Raw genomic sequence first — 21,193 nt, 5'->3', positions numbered from 1 at the left:
GATCCTGTCAGATATATATTTTACAGAGGTATACAGTGATATTTTGAGCTCTTCCCGCATCTATATTTAGCTGGCTTTTTATGAAAGATTTTTTTAGTGGAGTGGGAAACTATTATGGGTATGAAAGTGGGCTCTACTGAAAGAAAGCACTACAAAGTAGAGAGTCATGATTCAAGCACTGGCTAAGTTGCTTTTTACATGCTAGTAACCCCCCCCATGCTATTCTTAACACATTTCTGTATGTCCTAATGCTGTTAAGGATGTATGAAGAGGGCTCATGGGCTGAACCCTCTTCATATATGGTTGACACTTGTAAGTGTCAGGGTCAGTGGTGGTTGACCACGGAACCACCGCGAGTGATGACTTAAGCCGACACCTGTGAGTCCAAGTGACACCCGGTATTCACTAGAGCCCGCTGCAAAGGTTGTACTTGCTGCAACGGGATACCGCCTGGTTGCTCCACATATACGAATTTGCTCGCGATAGTGGCCAATGCGCGGTACAGAATTGTCAGGCAGAATCAGAGTTGTGGTCAGGCAGAAGGTCAAGACAGTTGGCAGAGAATCAAGGGCAGAAATGGAATCAAAGGTCACAATGGATAATCACATAAGTCACAAAATCAAGCTCAGGCTGTGAGGCACAAAAATCCGGCAGGGCTCACAGGAAGAGTTCAATTTAAATTTAAATATTTTCTACAAAATAAATAATTGCCAAATTCTTAGGCCAATAACTCTCACTATACAATATATCAATTTGGGACATACATGACTGTCTGATCATTTATTATTCAAATATTCATGGATAGAACAATGGCGAAAAAGAGTTGGGATTTGGGGGCGTCCACCAGCAACTGTGTGTCAGACCAAAAAAGAACCTTTTTTTGTATCATTTCCACTTTTCGTGTTTGTAGGAAAAAGAATGAGAACAAGAATGAGCAAAATTAAGATTGACACTGTAAAGTATGGGGGTAGAAAAATCATACTTTAGGGGTGCTTTTCTGCAAAGGGAACAAGGCAAATGAACCATATTGAAGTCAGGGTAAAAGAGGTTATGTATCATAAGTTTATGGCCTTCCCTCAATAAGAACTTTGAAGATTGGTTGGAGGATTGGCTCTGAAAGAAGTGTTTCAAGGTCCTGGAGTGGCCTAGCCAGTCTCCAAACCTGAACCCAATTCAGAATTAAAATTCAACGTTGAGCCCGGAGACCTCAAAAGTTTGGAGAAGATTTGTTTGGAGGAGTGGGACAAAATCTGTTACAAAATCCATTTACATTGTCTGCAAACTGGGTCAGGAAATACGGGAAATTACTTACCTCTGTAATAACAAATGTTTCTGTAGCAACTATAACAGTCTGTTTTTCTATGAATGTATATACTCGACTATAAGCCGAGTTTTTCAGAATAAAAATTGTGCGTATACTCGGGGCACCTGAAGCAAGAAGATATAAGGAGATACAGATGCATTTTTAGCTATAGAAGGCCACACAAAGTCTCTCCTTTGTAAAAGTTGATTAAAAAATAATCTATTTGACCTTCTTCATGATAGGCTGTATATGTGCAATTATATACATAGGGCCACATGTATCACTCGTTTTTTCGGTTGTTTTTGCGCCTTTTCAAACAGGTGCACTGTTTTGCGACATTTTTTCGATTAAACGCCAAACTAGGTGCGGAACAAAAATAACCATGTTTCCCTCATTTATCCTACCAATCCAGATGTTTTGTTGCACCTAATGATATTCATCACTTGCGACTTTTCATTCAGGGGCAAAAAACGGGCGAAAAAACATTCCAGCACGAAGGTGGCGTTAACTGAGAAGTAACACTGAGCTCCTTTGCAGAGCAGCTCATCCCCAGCAGCAGAGCTCACCCAGACACGCCAGACACTAGTACAGATAATAAAGACACTACAGACAGGAATTGCAGACTCTATTTACAGTTTATCACCTTCTATTTACAAAACATTCTGCAAAATCCTCAGCTGAGAACAAGAGAACTTTGCAGAATTTTGCAGATAGTACAAACAAGTGTCCCCCGTATAACTCTGCACAGTATCCCCCTCAGACACCAGTGTGTCTGAGGGGGATACTGTGCAGAATTACAGGGGTGCAGTAGAAGACCAGCACTGGGGGAACCCCTCTAGGAGTAGCCCCTGTTGAGGAGATCACTGGGTTCTGGGTGTCACACACCTGGGTGCTGCTGTGAGTGTTATCTTCATTCTGGCATGTGGGAGAAGCAGAGAGGAGATTGTAGCAGGATCACATGTAAGTGCGTGAATCTAACATTGCGCCGAAACTGCGCCAAAATTGCGCCTACACTGTGTTAAAGTAAAGTGATTAATAAGAAGCAGGAAATGAACTTATCACAGATGGTTGTAGCTTGTGATAATTCAGGCGCAACAGTGCACTAGAATTTAGACGCAAAGTCTACACTTAGGCGCACAAAAGTGATTCATGTGGCCCATGATTCTTAGTTAATAACATCAATTTTTTTTTATTGTGTCAAGTCATAGAGAAGAAATGTACTAGGTTCTTCTGTAATCAAGAGGAGGAGTCAGAATAAAAAAAAAGCCATAATAACCAATTATTTGCTAAGAAGATTTTTTCATGGTGTCTTTACTACTTATGATTATGTATGGATGTATTCAAAACTACAAATCTAGTTATAAATACTGTTTTATTGTACTTCTAGCTGGTGTTTTATTTCTGTAACTATTGAGTAATATGTCACAAGAGCCCCGTTAGGCTAAAAAGCTTGGCAGCAATCATCCATCTATGCCATTCTATGATATTCCTTATATGAACATTGTAAACTGTCTTTACAATAAAACCCTGAACAATGCTGACTCAGCAGGGCATGCTGCAATATTGTAAGAACTCTCAACATCCCTTGTATTTTAGTAGGAGAAACAGCAGGTATAGGATATTTGAAACACTCTCAAAAGTGCAGTGTGATTCTTGGTTGCACATATACTGCAGGATTTACATTGTTTCAGTTGAAAAAGGAGAAACACAAAGAAGTGCTATTTCCCATTATCCTAAATCACCTTTATAATCATAGCTATATTTATAGAAAGGAAAATTTCATGACTGCAACAGGAATTCACTTGACTTTTATTATGCAAAATACTTTACAGTCATTCAAACGATTTGCATTAGTGTCAGAAAAAAGCAGGTGCATGGGTTACATCTCATGTAATATTTCCCTAATCACTGAATACTCACTAGTTTATTAAAAAGGTAGTTATAAAAGGGACAAATATTTCAATAAATACCAGGCTGAACTGTAAACAACTATGACTTGTTTTGGGCGTTTTTTTGCACAATTTTTTTGGCACAGTTAGTAGATTTGTCTCTAATTTGCGAATTTTTTGGATGCAGGTTTTGAGTCTCTGCGCCTTATCTGACATAGCGAATGGGTGTTCTGCAGATGCACTACATCTATCATTATCTTGCACCTAAAAAGTCACAAAAAACCCTCAAAAATGGTCCTGCACTGAGGTGCACTTGAAAAAATCTCCCTTTTCATACCTGGAATCCTCCCTTTTCATTCACTGATTCCTAAGTGAAAAGTTAGCTGAACGCAATACATTACCTATACATTTCCTATACATTATAATAAAAAAGGCAGATGCTCATTTGAGTAAGAAAATGTATAAATCTTTAACTTTTAGTCTATGTACATACAACAATATGTAGTCGCTACATATTGGACACTGTACATGCAGTTACTTTTTTGTGCAAAAATGAAGCTTGGAATGTCCTGTCACACCTTTTCTCAATCTAGCTTCCTTATTGGTCTCAAATGAGATCCACTATGAAGGGAAATCATTTGTGACTAATTATGAGCAAATGAATTGGCCGTGGGCCAATTCAAAATGCATTTATTAAGGCAAAACAACAAACGTAAATTACAAAACAAGAAAAGGAACCAACCAGGCACAAAAAATGGCGAACCTGAGGCAACCTATGATTAAGGTCTTCCTAATGTTTGTATGCTTTTTAACCCCTTAACGATATGACCCTTTTCTGTTTTTGCATTTCCAGTTTTCACCATCAAAAATCTATAACTTTTTTTTTATTTTTGCACGTAAAGAGCTCTGTGTCAGCTTGTTTTCATGCATAACAAATTGCACTTCATAGTGACGGTATTTAATATTCCATGTCTGGTACTGGAAAGTGGCAGAAATATTTGTATATTTGTATAGGTTTTATAATGTTTTTATACATTTACAAAAATTAAATCCTCCTGTACAAATTTTTTTTTTTTGATTTTGCCATTTTCTGGTGCTAATAATTTTTTCATACTTTAGTGTACGGAGCTGTGGGTGATGTCATTTCTGTGATTTTTGATGATGTTATTTACGGTATGATTTGTAGGGCTGTAAGTCCTTTTGATAATTTTTTATAGATTTTTTTCATATTTTTCAAAATGGCAAAATAGTGGCATTTTCGTCTTTAGGTGCTATTTTCCATTAAGGGGTTAAATACTGGTAAAATCGTTATTATATTTTGATAGATTGGACATTTTGGGATATGGTGATACCTAACATGTTTATGATTTTTACTGTTTATTTGTATCAATTGTAGGGAAAGGGGGCTGATTTTAATTTTTTTTTTTAATATAATTTTTTTAAACTTTAAAAACATTTTTTTTGCTATTTCTTAGACCCTCTAGGATACATTAACCCTTGAAGGTCTGATTGTTGCCACCATATACTGCAATACTACTGTATATGGCATTTTTGCACAGTATTCATTACAATGATCCACATGGGTCTTATGTGGATTGTAAATAAAGCCTGAAAATATTCCTGGAAGTTTACATCATGTCGAATTATCTTTTATGGATATATTCAACGTTTTCTTATCTCGAGGTTTCGAGCACTGTCAGTTCCAGCAAGCATTGAGGTAAAAGTGAGCTGATCGCATGTGTTATGTCTTATTTATACATGGTCCCATTTCAGGAATTCCCCTTAACACACCCAGAAACACCCACATTGCTTTGAACATTCTTGGCATTCTATTGATGAGCTTCAAGAGGTAGTCACCTGAAAAGACACGGTGGTTGGAACCAAAGTTCACAAATTTGGACTCATCAGACCAAAGCACAGATTTCCACTTGTCTAAAATCCATTCCTTTAGCCCAAACAAGTCTCTTGTGCTTGTTACCTGTCTTTAGCAGTGGTTTCCTAGAAGTTATTTTACCATGAAGGCTGCTGCACACAGTCTCCTCTTAACAGTCTCTAATCTGAGCCTCTGTTAACCTGCGATTTCTGAGGCTGGTGACTATGACCCTCCGCAGCAGAGGTGACTCTTGGTCTTCCTATCCTGGGGCAGTCCTCATTTGAGCCAGTTTCTTTGTACCGCTTGATGGTTTTGGCAACTGCATTTGGGGACACTTTCAAAGTTTTCCCAAATTTTCAGACTGACTGACCTTAATTTCTTAAATTAATGTGGGACACTATTTCTTCTTTACTTAGCTGCATTTTTGTAACCACAATACAAATTCTAACAGTCTATTCAGTAGGACTATCAGCTGTGTTTCCACCGGACTTCTCCACAACACAACGGATGGTCCCAACCCCATTTATAAGACAAGAAATCCCACTTATTAAACCTGACAGGGAACACCTGTGATTTGAAAATCTTTTTCTGGTAACTACCTCTTGAAGCTCATCAAGAAAATGCCAAGAGTGTGCAAAGCTGTAATCAAAGTAAAATGTGGCTATAACCTAGAATATAAGACATATTTTTAGTTGTTTCCACTTTGATTCATAGTTTTGATGCCTTCAATGTGAATCTACAATTTTTATAGTCATGAAAATACAGAAAACTCTTTGAATGAAATAGTGTGTCCATTTTTTGGTCTGTACTGTATCTGTTCACATATAATAATTACTTTATTTATATAGCACACCCAGACTACGCAGCACTTCACAGAGCTTGCCAGATTGGTCCCTGTCCCCAATGGGGTAACAATCTAATCAATCTGCCAGTATGTTTTGGAGTGTTGGAGCCAATGTAGAGGAAACCGGAGGACCTGGAGGAAACCACGCAAACATGAAGAGAACATATAAGCTCTTTGCGGATCTTGACCCTGGGACTTGAAACAGGTCCCCAGCGCTGCAAAGCTGTAATGTTAACCACTAAGCCACTGTGCAGCCCCTATATATAAAGGACAGATCTGTTTGTCTTTCACGTGGACCCAATGTAGTTCTCAATAAAGAAGATAACAGAAGACAACACTATTTTAAAAAAATACAGCAAGACAAGCACATGGATGTGGACAAAGGACTAGAAAGTAGAGGAGATGAAAAAAAAATTGTTTCATAACAGACTACATTCTCACAAGACATATTACATCATTGTTGTGTCTATAAGCTCTAATTGACTTAAAATTTAAAGTGGCTATGCATGTGCAGCAAACATTTCATTCAGTACAGCAGCAGGAAGGTGGTCAGCAGACCATTCTCTAGACACTTGCTGGTCCCAGAAGTGGGACCTGAAATTATCCTGATTTTACGACATATACTGTGAACTTTGTCCAAGGTTTTAATTTGGCCCACTGTGTATTTGTTTGACATTAAGCATTAAAATTAACTTTAGACATTAAAATAGAGCTAAAATGATTTTACAGTGTTTGTCACAGTTTATTTGGAGTTGTGAAACTGTTGCACCACACTGAAACCTATTCCCATTGCCAATTACAACAAAACTATATTATACAGTTAGCAATGTGTACATGTAAAATATTTTTATTATTTTTGTCATCTGTGATTTAATCCTTGTCCAAATGTTTAATCAATTTTTGATAATCCTTTCTTGCTGACTGTACATGCATTTATAAATCTAACCGTTGAGGGAACACCAGTGCGGTAAGAATTTGTATCCAATTATAACTATGGAAATAACGAGTTATTGCAGTGTGGGTGGTTGTAGCTTCTCCTGAGCTGTTGGAGTTTCTGGCATGGAACCCCTACAGTACTGATATTTGGATGAAAAAGAGGTAAGATATAAATTACAGCTGCTATTTACAGAAAAGAAACTGACAGGGTCTTTGAGGATAAAAATGTCTTAATAAAAATGCAATATACATCCACTGTGTCAGAATATATATTCCAAAATAAATGGATATATAGAGAATATGTGCAAGACTGCCTGCAAAAAAAAGCAAAAACAGAAGCAAAAGTGAAAGCACAGAAAACAAGTATGTATCTAAGTCACCAAAAATATTTGGCATTAAATTCTTTATTTATTGTATTTAAACAGATGAAATCACTGAGACATAGCCTATGCACAGGGGCATAACTAGCCTCATGGGCAAAAGTTTGGCTTTGGGCCACCACACAAATTTTCCTTGTCATTACCTGACAGCAGCTAACATGACACATTTATGCATAACTAGCAGACAGATTGGATGTTGTATAATAGTGGCTTATATATATAGCAGTTCAGCTCTGTGTACGGTGAATGCATATATATTGGCAGCTTGGATGCAGCATATAATATGAAAACCGAAACCCTTGCAACTTCATATTTCTCTATCCTCAGTTACTTACTGTTGTTTTTGACATTAAAAGGTAAATGCTTTCATTGGAGGGCACAGAGAAGTTGGATGATTCTTTAGTTACAAGTAGCCAAAGGAAATTGTTGTGTTGAGGCTTGTGGGCCTCCTGGTTATTGGGCCCTTTTTCAACTTTGACCAAAGCAACCTCGTGAGATCTAATGTTACCCCACTGGCTATCCAACATAGACCTGGATATCAAATGGTATTGTGGATTAAGTGAGGTTGCAACTTGTATATCTGGATTCAGGTGAAAACTCAGGGAACACTACAGAAAGCTAGACAATGGCCAACTTTGAAAGGAGACTGTTTTAGGCGCAAACAAAATTGCAAATGAGCACAAGCACAATGAAAAGTCTCAAAAATTAAAGAAAAAGCCAAAAGTTTGATACATGTGCCCCAATGAGTCTACACAGGGCCACAACAGACCATGGGTGCTATATTTAATATATTCATTTTCCATATATCCTGCATAAAATATTATATACACTGCTCAAAAAAAAATAAAGGGAGTTGAATGTGCTGACAACAAAATAAAAAAAATATCATCAATAAAAATGTAATTTATTAAACAACAGAGACACGGATTTGGAGTCACCCACAAAATTAAAGTGGGGAAACACACTACAGGCTGATCCAACTTTTATCTAATGTCCATAAAACAAGACAAAATGACACTCAGTATTGTGTGTGGCCTCCATGTGCTTGAATGACCTCCCTACAATGCCTGGGCAACCCACACAAGTGGCTCAGGTAGTGCAGCTCATCCAGCTTATCAATGTGACCTGTGGCCAGAAGGTTTGCTGTGTCTTTGATCCTAGTGTCCAGAGGCTGGAGGCACTACTAGGAGATAGACTAGTACACCAAGAAACATCAGGGATGGTAAGAACCCAGCAGCAGGACTGCTACCTATGCCTTTGTTCAAGGAGGAACAGGAGGAGCACTTCCAAAATTACCTCCAGCAGGTCACAAATGTGCATGTATCTGCACAAACGGTTAGAAACCGACTCCATGATGATGATATGAGTGCCCGACATCCACAGGTGTGGGTTGTGCTCACAGTCCAACAACATGCAGGATGCTTGGAATTTACCAGAGAACACCAGGATTGGCAAATTTGCCACTGGTGCCCTATGCTCTTCACAGGTGAGTTTGGAGGTGCCATGGAGAGCAATCTGCTGCCTGCAATATCCTTCAGTATGACTGGTTTGGCAGTGGGTCAGTAATGGTGTGGAGTGGCATTTTTTGGAGGATGCACAGCACTCCATGTGTTCACTAGAGATAGCCTACCGAGATGAGATTCTTAAACCCCTTGTGAGACCAAATGCTGGTGCGGTTGGCCCTGGGTTCCTCCTAATGCAGGACAATGCTAGACCTCATGTGTGTTGAGTGTGTCAGCAGTTCCTGCAAGATGAAGGTATTGGTGCTATGGACTGGCCAAGTCATTCCCCAGAACTGCATCTGGGATATCAGATCTCGCTCATCCATTATAGTTAAGTTGCACCACAGACTGTTTGTATATGCTTTAGTACAGATCTGGTCGGAGATCCCTCAGGAAACCACCCGCGACCTCATCAGAAGCATGCCAAGGCATTACAGAGAGGTCGTACAGGCAGGAGGAGGCCACACACAATGCTGAGCCTCATTTTGTCTTGTTTCAAAATTGGATCAGCCTGTAGTGTGTATATCCACTAATTTTGTGGGTGACTCCAATTCCAGGCCTACATTGGTTAATAAACTTGATTTCCATCAAAGGGGCAGCGCAATGGCACAGTGGTTAGCACTATAGCCTTGCAGTGCTGGGGTCCTGGGTTAAAGTCCCATCCAGGTCAACATCTGCAAAACATACTGCTAGGTTGTTTAAATTGTGAGCCCCATTGGGACAGGGACTGATTTGGCAAGCTCTGAGCAGCACTGCGTTATCTGCGTGCGCTATATAAATAAATAATTATTATTATGATTTGTGATTCCATTGATGTTTAATTTTGTTGTCACCACATTCAACTTGTACAGAACAATGAGAATATTTAATTCCTTTAGATCTAGGATGTGTTATTTGAGTGTTCCCTTTATTTTTTTTTTAGCAGTGTATTTGTATAATATATGCAAATCTGTATTTCTGAGGTGCCCTGCATTTATCAACTGGGTAAAGCTTATCATTGATGTCATTATTGATAACATATCCACAGTATAGTTCACTAATGTCAGACTGTAGCCATCCAACAATAGATACCCCCACTGATCATCATATTTCACTGCCTTCAGTGGTAGAATCTGTATAAGACATCTATATAAGGGGATCATTTGGATTCTTTGTCTAGTAGTTGTACTGTAAAACTACAGTTTAGCTTCCATTCGCTAGGCCATGGCCCTTGTGTTGCTCAGATTAAATCATAGCATCCTCAGTGCCTTGATAACTGTAATGGCATAATCACTTAAGACTTTATTACCTAAATTATATCCAGAGTAATCTAGAAATAGTTAAATGTGATGTTATAAAATCTTCGACAACAGGTTAATTGTTGTATTGTGTATACAGAATACAAGTACTTCTGCTTCTTTTAGGGAGATAAACTTATTTTACTTATAGTACTGTATATTCCATATCAGACCATAATACGTAGTCTCTATAAAGTTTAATACCTTCAACATTTCATACTGAGGAGTATTCTAGTTTTTATGAATCCACATTGATGCATTGCTGCATATGAAGCAGTGATATATACAGTTCTGGGCAAATACCATAAGGCACAAATAAAAGCTGCAATGAATTTTGAGTCTTCTGCACTGAAAGATAAAGACATATGACCAAGATAATGAATGGTTTACCCATTCAGAGTCTAAGGCATTAGAGTGCCACTATCTAATAACTACCGTTAGTTGAGTAGAAAATGACTAAATGGCTTCGTTTTCTACATAACAAACTATTACTATGATTTTGCATTATATGAATAATGTCTTTTGCAGAGCAAATAATAACACTGTCTGTTTGTGAAGGTTATTTACCTACTGAATGAGTTATTGTCAGTCTAACACAGGGAAGCAATTATTTATAATAGCATATAAAATGCTTCGAAATGTATAAACCTTAAGTTAATAATAAAGGCATTTCTACACACACTAGACGCAATGTCTACAATCCATCAGGTGAAAATGCCTGGAAAATTGAGAATGGGCTGCTCTCTATTCTTACAATCTTACAAAATTGGATTTTAAGAGTCATTGGAGACATACATATTTGTTAAAGTGACAGTATTCCTGATAGCGAGTAGTGAAATTTGTATAATGCAAGTCTTTTTCAACATAATAAGGCGCTCAGTTTATTGAAAATTGCAATGTAATTTTGGCCACCTGGCAAGCACAGATAAATGTACATGTGCCTCTATATTTTACAGAGAATTAAGAGTCTTATACATTGTTGTTGAGGAATTACAGCTTACTGTATCCTTTAGAATTGCTTTCACTCAAGTTATTGTTATATAATGGACCTCCACATAAAGTCTAGACTTTCAATATACATTTGAGTTTATCCAAAACTCCTGAACATGTGCCACCCTTAACATGGACCAAAAGAAATTGGACAATTTACTCGAGGGCTATTTCATGAGCAGATGTCAAAAAATTTCCTTCCTTATGTTAAGGAAGCAAAGAAAAATCCCTGAAGTGGGGGTGCTTGCATTTGGAAGAGTTTGCTGTGAAGAAAATATGTGGTCAAAGAAGCTCTACCTACAGGTGAAACAAGCCATGCTTAAGCATCGAAAACAGAAAAAACTCATCAGAGAAATTTCTATAATATTAGGAGTGGCCAAATCTACCCTTTGGTACAAATGTGAAAGGGAGCGTTATCGTAAGTCATTCCTCCCCGCTGCCATCAGGCTGTTCAACAAACAAGGCCCAAACAGAAGTAACCTGTGCCCCCCATACAACTAGTCCCAGGAGACCCCATCCACAGACTAAACATCAAACTGCCGATCATTGCTTGTCCCTTTTTTTGTCTTTTTATCCCCCTTTTCTTTTTGTTCATTTATCCCTAATATTATTGTTGTTATAGTTTGTACTTAACTCTCTGTACCCTCTCTGCTGCTGTAATGCTGTGAATTTCCCCACTGTGGGACTAATAAAGGATTATCTTATCTTATCCTGAGAAAGAAAGCACTGGTGAACTCATCAGTGCTGAAAGAAGACAAGAAATGGTGAATGATCGCAGAATAATTTCCATGGTGAAGAGAATCCCGTTCACATCAGCCAACCAGGTGAAAAGTGCTCACCAGGTTGTAGGTGTATCAATATCCAACTTAAACTTAAAAAAGCTACAGGGAACATTGCTGGAAATCATCTAAAAAGCCTGCACAATTGAAGCCAAGAGCAAGATCAACCAAATTGATGAAAAGAGAATATAATGGCGAAGATGTGGTACAACTCATGATCCAAAGCATACCATGTGATCTGTAAAACAGGGCAGAGGTAGTGTGATAGCTTGGGCATGCATTGCTGCCAGTGGCACAAGGTTACTAGTATTAATTCATAATGCAACACAGGACAGAAGCAGTCTGATAAATTCTGAGGTATTCAGATTTATACTGGCATAAATACATCAATAGTGGTGCAAACTGCATTAGTGAAGGTTTCCTCACTCATGTGCAGTTTGCACCAGATAATCCAATAGTGGTGCACGCTCTTAGTTAATCTGGTCAGTTTTCAGGATGTGGAATATTAATACACATCCAAAATAAAATACAAAGATGACGTCACTCACCAATGAAGTTGATCATGTATTTATGGAAAGAAGGTACCAAACATTCAGGGGAGATGCACGCCATGGCAAATTGACAGGCTATTTCACGCAAGAGCACTTTTTCTCACACAAAAGCACTGTTGCACACAACAGCCCATCTCCTTGCCATGGCGTGCATCTCCCCTGAATGTTTGGTACCTTCTTTCAATAAAGACATGTTCGACTTCATCAGTGAGTGGCGTATTCGTTGTATTGTATTGCACTTTCTGTTGCTCCATGTGCACCCTGTCAGTTGATCTTGTAAATCTGCCTCCAGGTATGCCATTGTGTCCTGGATAGTCTGCTATGTGTTTGTGTGGAGAGTAGTGCTGGTAGTCTGTGGCTTGTTTTTATTGGACTGTGTTTCCCTAAGGTGGGACTCGCAACTATCAGATATTTATGGTATGTTCACAGGATATACCATAAATGTCTTCTGTAGGACAACCCCTTTAGGTAAGTCTGGTGTTTGTGGCCTGTGAGTACTACTTATGTCCAAATGACAGTAGAAGAGGACTGAGCAGAAAACACAGGTTGGAAGAAGACCTACTCAACAATTTGTGGCTTGGACAGTTGGCCATGGTTTTGTTGAGGTAGTGGCAATACCAGACATGTTTGTCTTTATTTATTTTTTTACACTTACAAAATGAAGGCACTTTTGGTGAAGCACCCCCTCTTTTTCCTTAACATTTAAACGCTGCAGTCAACATTGACAGTGACATTTAAATGGCTTAAAGGCTGTGGTCTCTTCTCTCTGCTAGATTGATAGATGTCCTACTGAACTATTATTGTCACTATAAGCAGTTATCACCCTGCAGTTGACAAGTGATGTTTACCTGGCCTAAAGGACATTAAGAAAGTGATCCCAATATACAAGATAAGATAAGCGCCTGATTGCTCCTCCTGAACCCCTGTGAATTATGAGAATGGACCCATGTAAACCATTTGAGTGGAGTGAAACTCAGGAATGCACTCTGCTGCTCCATTCAGATTCCATGAGGTTGTTACATATAGCTTAAAGGGGTATTCCAGGAATAAACATAACACATATTAAAATGGGTCATTAAAATAACAGCTAAAATATAATTAGTTGTTATTTAATTTTTTTTTTACACTGTGATGGAGAATGAAATGCTATTGGCCCTTTAATCAGTCCATTTATTTTGCCCCTGTGGAGGAGACAAGGGACAGAAGATGTCACATGTCCACATTCACATGTCCTGCAGCTGCCTGGGCAGGTCATGTGATCATCACTATGTTTGGGTGTAGTCGTTTGGTTGCAGTACATCCAGTATGACCAGTGTTGTGGTGAGACCCATATCAGTGAAGAAATGTGCAGTGAGGCAGCTACATAGACATAAGTACTTTGGTTTCAGAGCAAGACAGTGGGGGTCATTTTCTTGCCCGGTCCTGTCGCGATCCAGCGGAGCGTTCTCCGATGAGGATTCAGGTCTTCCGGCGATTCACTAAGGTCGTGCCCCCGATGTCCACCAGGTGTCGATGCTGCGCCAAGGTCCACCAAGGACCGCTGGAGTTCACCAACCTATTCTGGGTGCATGTGAGTGAGTGGTTTTGCTACAGAATTTGTTTTTTAAATTCCATGGTTTTTCCTAATCCGTCGGGTTTTCCGAAGGCCACGTCCCCCGATTTCTGTCGTGTAAAAGCCGGCTCCGATACGCCACAATCCGATCGCGTGCACCAAAATCCCCTGGCAATCCGGCGCAAATTGGAAAAATTTGGGAAACCTGGCGGAAATATGCCCCAGTCTGTTGGATCATCACTGAGAACAGAGCATAAGAGGGAGGAGCTCTTACTGAGAACTGAAGGATCATGGGACTTGTAGTTTCCAGTTGTGGTCATCTTGGAGATAACTGGCTACTTTTAAAAGCCCATAAAATTTTGTGAAACAAAAAAGCAAACTATTTAAGGAACATTTTGTGATTAATAACATTCAGTTTTGTTGTATTCACTTATTTATAGCAGTATGGATTTTTGCAGCAGATGTTTCATATTCCTGGAATACCCCTTTAAGGACAGTATTCAGCTATCTCTATTTGTCCCATTATTATTAAATGGAGCATGTGCATGTCTTGTGATCAGTGGATTCTAGCCGTGGGACCTCTAGAGATCTGACACTTATTCCCTACAATGTAGTTGTTATTGGGGTATATCTATGGTAAAAATTAAATGTCATTATACAATGTGTCATTATTTTCAAATTAGGTTTAATCTTGCATTTTTGAATCTATAGTATGAAACTGCAACATATTTTGATTCTGATAAGTGAATGAAAAAGTCCACGGCTGGAATTCATTTTTTACATTAGCAGTTTCCTTAGCAACCACTCATCTTTCTTTATCAGCTAAAAAGTACATTGTGTTAATCATTGAATGAGGATATTCTAATTCCTGAATTTGGATGGCCATTTTGTAGTTAGCATTCTTCTATCTATAAAAATGCAACACTTTTCAGTAGTGCTTGAACTTTTGTAAGCGCTTCTGCTGGTTTCCATCGACAAGTTTGTAATAAAATTTAACACATTTCTAGACTGCAATGTAAAACTTTTAATTGGACTGTACCATAACAACATACAGCAACTCACCACAATGCAAGCTTATAAAATTGGATATATATCATGAAAAGTAAAAAAGCATGAAGTGAAAGAATATGGTCACATTACTCATTGATTAAAAAATGTAGAAAAGACAGAATGTAAATGTCTTTTGTGAATTGCTGCTGGCCCTGGTTTAATTTCAACGCCTCTGTACTTTAGAGATGTGAGGGTAGACAAATGGAAAAAAATCACCATTGTATCCTTTCATTCTCTACATTCCACTGCATATATTTCAATAACTTAAAGAAAACTTACCTTTGTGAGAAAATATCTCTATAAGGGCTGCCATGTTGCAATGCTATACCATAGCCTCTGTCTGCAATTGTGTTTGCTACTGTGTAAAAGGAACAGTCTTGATCATTTATAGCCACGTATTCCAAAACTGCTGCATCCCATACAAAAGCATAATTTCCATGTTTCACCTACAAAAAAAAAAAAAATTAAAAATACTATAATCTTATGTTATCGGAAATGTGTGGCAAATATATATAAAATGAAACATAATGTTAAAATTTGATATCCTATATAAGCATTACAGGAACATGCCATGGCAAGAGGGGGCCAGACAATGTAAATATCTGGAGTGGATTCGTAATTCTTTTATGAAAAAGATCCTGTCATAAGGATCACACATTTTTAACTTAATGACAGGTTCAGCTATACTTTTTAATACTTTTTAATAATTTTTAATTTGCTTCTATCATTACTTCCACTCACTTTTTTAAAAAAGTATACCTTGTTTCCTGCCAGAAAACTGCATTGATTCACAGGGTGTCTGTTACAAGGTTGCAATTCCTTTGTCTTCATCAATATTTCCTCTTTCCTCTGCCAGCTTTTTCTCCATGCCACCCTCCCCCCATGTGCAGCTAACCCCATGCTCCAAGCAAGTGTCTGTTAGTTCATGTCTGCAGGAGAGAGGGGAGAGGGAGGAAGAGGGAAAGGGCTAGCAGAGCAGAGAGGAGATAATGATGATGACACAGGGACCTGAAGCAGTATACTGGCAGGTACCCGGGTAAACTTTAATTATATTTTTAAAGTGAGTGGAACCATTGATGTTAATTAGTTTTCAATTAGATTGGGAGATAGTTAAAAATAATTAAAAAAGCTGTTATTAGGTAAAATGTGTGATCCTGATGACAGGTTTCGTTCAAAAGTCACAACCATTTCATTTCTTAAAAGAAGTGAGAAAATACCATTGAGGACATACATTATAAACAAAGTAAAAGAAAAATAAATACATGCTAAAATTAACTGTCCTTGCACATGTCATTTACCTTGGAGTCAAAGAAACACTACTTATATATGCATTTTATTTTAAACAAAATGATGGACCATATTGTAGCTCTATTACTACAAAAATATTCTCAGAGAAACAATTACTTTTCCAACTTGACTTTTAAAAATGAGTCCAGACATTTAATTTATTGAATTATATTTCCATTTTAGGGAAAAAAGAAGGATTTTAGGTTTTTCATAGTATCATAGTATATGAGGCTGATAAAAGATCCAAGTCCATCAATTCCTACCTCTAAGAATTAAACAAATGTTTTTCCCCATTCGCCATTTTGCTCTCTAGAAAGGCATTTAGGCCTCTCTTAAACATGTATAAAGAATTTGCCATAAAAAACTTTTACGGCAGAGAGTTCCATAGTCTTACTGCTCTTACAGTAAAGAACCTTTGTCTATGGCGATGGTAGAACCGGGTCTCCTTTAGGCGTAGAGGATTCCCCATTTTCCTTGTACTGACCATTCAGGTATTTGTACATTGCAACAAGGTCTCCTCTCAGACATTTTTTTGTAATCTGTCATTGTATTCTAATCCCCCCATTCCCTTACTAATCTTGATTGCTCTCCTCTGCACTCGTTCTAGTTCTACTATGTCCTTTTTATGCACAGGTTCCCAAAACTGTACACAATATTCCATGTGTGGTCTGACCAGGGATTTGTATAAGGGAAATACTATGTTCTTATCATAAAAATCTATTCCTCTCTTTATACACTCCATAATTTTATTTGCAGCGGCCTGGCTCTGGTCACTAAAATAAGGTTTACAGTCCACCAATACCCCAACCAAGTCTTTTTCAGCTGCAATTTTACTAAGTATGGACTGTTTAGAACATAATTGTACTTTTTGTTTCCATGGCCCAAGTGCATAACTTTACTTTTGTCTTCACTACACCTAATCAAACATTTCTCTGCCCACTCCTCAAGCTTCCACAAATCCCTCTGTAATGCTTTATTATCAGCCTCAGTATTAATTACTTTACACAGCTTAGTATCATCTACAAATATTAAAACTTGACATTACCCACTACAACGTCATTAATAAAAATATTAAAAAGAAGTTGCCCCAATACTGACCCCTGTAGCACTCCACTGGCAACGTCATTCCAATCTGAGAATGTGCCATTAATGACGACCATCTGTTTTCTACCACTTAGCCAATTTCTTACCCATATACTCAGATTTTCCCTCCCCTAGTCCAAGCAGTATCATTTTGTGCACCACTGTTTCAAATGCCTTTGAAAAGTCCATACATACAGAATCCACAGTGTCCCCCAGGTCCAATCTTGAATTTATCTCTTTATAGAAGCCAATCAGATTAGTCTGACAAGACCGATCCCTCATAAACCCATGCTGATTCTGGTTATTAGGTCATGTACAGTGAGATACTCCATGATAGCATCTCAAACAAACCCCTTAAATATTTTCTCCACAACAGAAGTTAGACTAACAGGTCTGTAGTTTCCAGTATCCCTTTTTGATCTTTTTTTGTACATTGGCACCACATTTGCAATGCGCTAATCCTGTGGAACAGAACCAGTCCTCAAGGAATCTTCAGATATTATTATTTATTTTGCCCCCTTTGAACTCTGGGAGGTCTGATCACATATATACAATATATTGTACTACTGTACTACTTTTGTAGTACATTTGAAATTTGCTGTATGTAACTCAACATACATTTACTTGGCACTATATTTTCCTCTTACTAATATTACATTTAAAGATGAATTCAGACCAGTACCTTGTAAACATTCCTAAATTACTAAGAGGTTTTGACCACTTATCACTTTTCCATCGGGAGCATTCATGTGACAAAATCAAAATTTACATCAGTCCTGGGTTGTTATAGATCTCAGCTACAACTTTCACAAGTTTTGTCTTTTTAAAGTGTCATGCATGGCACAAAGAGGCCAAAAGGTCCCAATTTCCCTGGCTTGCCTAAGAAATATAGAATGACCCTTATGTGTGTCAAAGGAAAAATCTACTCTGCATGAAGACCCCCGATGCTTCTGGTGATAAATGGTTAACTTTACTGATGTAGCATTTCTGTAAACCCATTTTCAGAGCACTTGAAGCCTACGTGTGATCTGTACTGCTTTGTTAGTTTGTTCAATGTCAAGAGCTTTTATTTAGGTTAAGATGAAAACCTTGTTGTCTTTGTTCCTCATTTTTGATTACTGTGGCTGAGCTAATTTCTTAGCTTTAGCAATGTCAAGGACTTTACTTAGTTATGATCAGCATCACTTTGATTTCTCTATGAAATTAATGCTTAGGCTCTTATACCAAACATTATTTCATCAATTCTGAAAATTCATTCTAGATGATACTCTCCCTCTTGAAGAATCATTTTCATGCTTGTCCTCTTAACATGTTCCCAGTACATCACTTATATAGATAGAACTGTATATCAAATGAATATGATAACAAGTAACACATATAAACCTTCTAGTCTGAAAAACTTTCAGATTGAGGATACAATGACAGCAGTTCCTAAATTAAATGTATCAACTTGGCCTCCTTCTATCATAGATATATTGTACTGGCTGTGGACTCAAGATGATTGATTATTTTTTTTGGATCCTTGCAATTATGATAGCATTGTTCCTCAGAGATAAACAGTTTTCAAAGCCCCTTTCAGTAATAACATGTCCAGCACATGCATCTCCACAGGAAAATGGAATGCCCAACACAACCCCCCAAAGAAAATAATGCTCTGCACAGCCACCAGAGGAAAAAAATGCACAGCACAGCACCCAAGAAATGAGAAGCCACAATATGAGGATGAGATGAGAGGGGCCACAATAAGATGAGATGATAATTCATAATATGAGGAGAAGATGAGAGGGGCCACACTATGGGGAAGAGATGAGAGGGGCAACAATATGGGAAGAAGATGAGAAGGGTCACAATATGAAGAGGAGATGAGAGGAGTCACACTATGAGGGGAAGATGAGAGGCCACAATTTGAGGGGGAGATGAGAGAGGCTTCAATATGTGGAGGAGATGGAAAGGTCCACAATATAAGGGGTAGGTGAGAGGGTCCACAATATGAGGGGTAGATAAGAGGGGCCACACTATTAGGGGGAGATGAGAGACCACAATATAAGGGGGAGATGAGAGAGGCTATAATATGTGAAGGAGATGAGAGAGTCCACAATATGTGGGGGAGATGAGAGAAGCCACAATATGAAGAGGAGATGAGAGGAGCCACATTTTGAGGGGGCTATGAAGGGCCACAATATAAGGGGGAGATTAGAGGGTATACAATATGAGGGAGGAATGAGAGAAGCCACAATATGACTACGAGATGAGAGGGAACTGCTTTCTTTTGTTAGTGTCCCTAACAATCCATGCTCACAAGATTGAATTACATGTTAGGTACATCTAGAGAATCTCCTCCCTGAATGCAGACTCCCACCGGAACTCAGACGTGTTTAGACGCATTACTACTTACCAAACACAAGTATTAAGGTCAAAACACATCTGATTTCCGGGAAGAGATTCTCCAGATGCGCCTAAAATTCAGGATCTTAGGCTGCATTCACATTATTTGTTTGCATTGCATAATTTATACTGATGTGTTTTTGGATGTGTTTTAACCTGATGCATTTGTTGTTTTCAGACACAATGAAAATGCATTCTGCAAATGCGTCCTAAGAATATACAGCTAATATTTCCATGTAGCAGAATGTGGGCCCCCAGAATCTTTTTCCAACCTTGTGTATATATATATATATATATACTGTATATATACAAGTATGTATTGGACGTAACTTTTTTGAAGAAGGGGGAAAATGAAGCAAATGATCTAACACATTGCAGTGACACTTTTTGTTATTAAATCTTTTATATGGGTTCACTTCTTAGTCACTCTTTTATTACTTTTATGCATTTATATGTTCTCCTGTGAATGGATCATGTGTTAGATTGGTTCATGAACACTAGAATACATCTATTATGTTGAACACATTTGATGGATTCTCCTGTATTCATAACTATGCCAATGTTAATCACTATCCTATATAGCTATAGTTGGTGGAGGGGTAGCAGTCACTACCTGTTAATAATACTTAAGGGGGTAAAATTTATCAACTACCACACAAGAAGATATCACTTGAAACGAGAAGCCTATTACATATATTTCATTGTAGCCCAGAAGCATCCAGTTACATCTCTACTCGAGCAGTTATACTAGACTTTCTAAAGAATAAAGAAATTAGAATAGTAACAAATGATAGCTAAACTGCTGTGTGCATTGTGAGCATCAAATAGTAAAGATAATAATCTTAAAAGATCTAAATGATATATCTTTTAAGAAAGACATTGATGTACATAGTATGTCTGCTAAGAATAAATTACAATAATATTTAAGGCTCAATTCTAATTTATTTCTGAGTTCAGGTCACCATTACAAATCTTGATTCATTAACGTTGTACAAGGTCACATTCAGCAGCCTGATTCCTATTTACAGTGAGAATAATTTTGTGCTATTGTACATTGGGATCTATAGTAATTACGTGAATCATGGAATATAAATATGCAGAGAACACAATAAATTAGAGCTATTTGTGTTCCAACAACCATAATGAATATTGCAGAATGAAAAGTGGCTCAGCCAATTAGCAGACATTTCTGTTCAACTTCTTTCTCATACTGTAATTGGTGTACAGTAGATAACTTCAAACTTTTTTTAACCATTTCATTACCAATAACTTGGGAGAATTTTACAGCATTATTAACCAGGATGTTATAGTACGTCCTGGTTAAGGGTGTTTGCGCTATGGATCGAATCCCCCGCGCCGCTTACGGGGGGATCCGATCCTCTTCTGGGCAGCTCCGAGGACTGGCATGTGCCCCGGAGCTGCCCAGTCTCCCTGGCAGTCAGACCCCTTCTGGGTCTGACTGTAAAGTGTCTGAGCATGCGCAAGCATGCCAGACAGATTACACTGCTCTAC

General features: G+C 38.1%; 1 protein-coding gene across 2 annotated transcripts in view; it reads right to left on the bottom strand.

The window, feature by feature from the left end:
• GRID2 (glutamate ionotropic receptor delta type subunit 2) overlaps positions 1-21,193 on the bottom strand; it is a 716,446-nt gene that overhangs the window by 54,997 nt on the left and 640,256 nt on the right. For both annotated transcript variants that reach the window (XR_011849003.1, XM_072117803.1), the window contains exon 14: positions 15,206-15,372. Coding sequence is in view for 1 of the 2 variants with exons in the window: in XM_072117803.1 (XP_071973904.1) it covers positions 15,206-15,372 (167 nt within the window). In the remaining variant the exon portion in view is untranslated. The remainder of the gene's footprint in view (positions 1-15,205; positions 15,373-21,193) is intronic.

The sequence above is a fragment of the Engystomops pustulosus genome, chromosome 1 (genome assembly GCF_040894005.1).
Source record: "Engystomops pustulosus chromosome 1, aEngPut4.maternal, whole genome shotgun sequence".
Classification (NCBI taxonomy): domain Eukaryota; kingdom Metazoa; phylum Chordata; class Amphibia; order Anura; family Leptodactylidae; genus Engystomops; species Engystomops pustulosus.
Note: the sequence above shows the minus strand (reverse complement) of the source record. Positions and strands in the feature narration are given on the sequence as shown.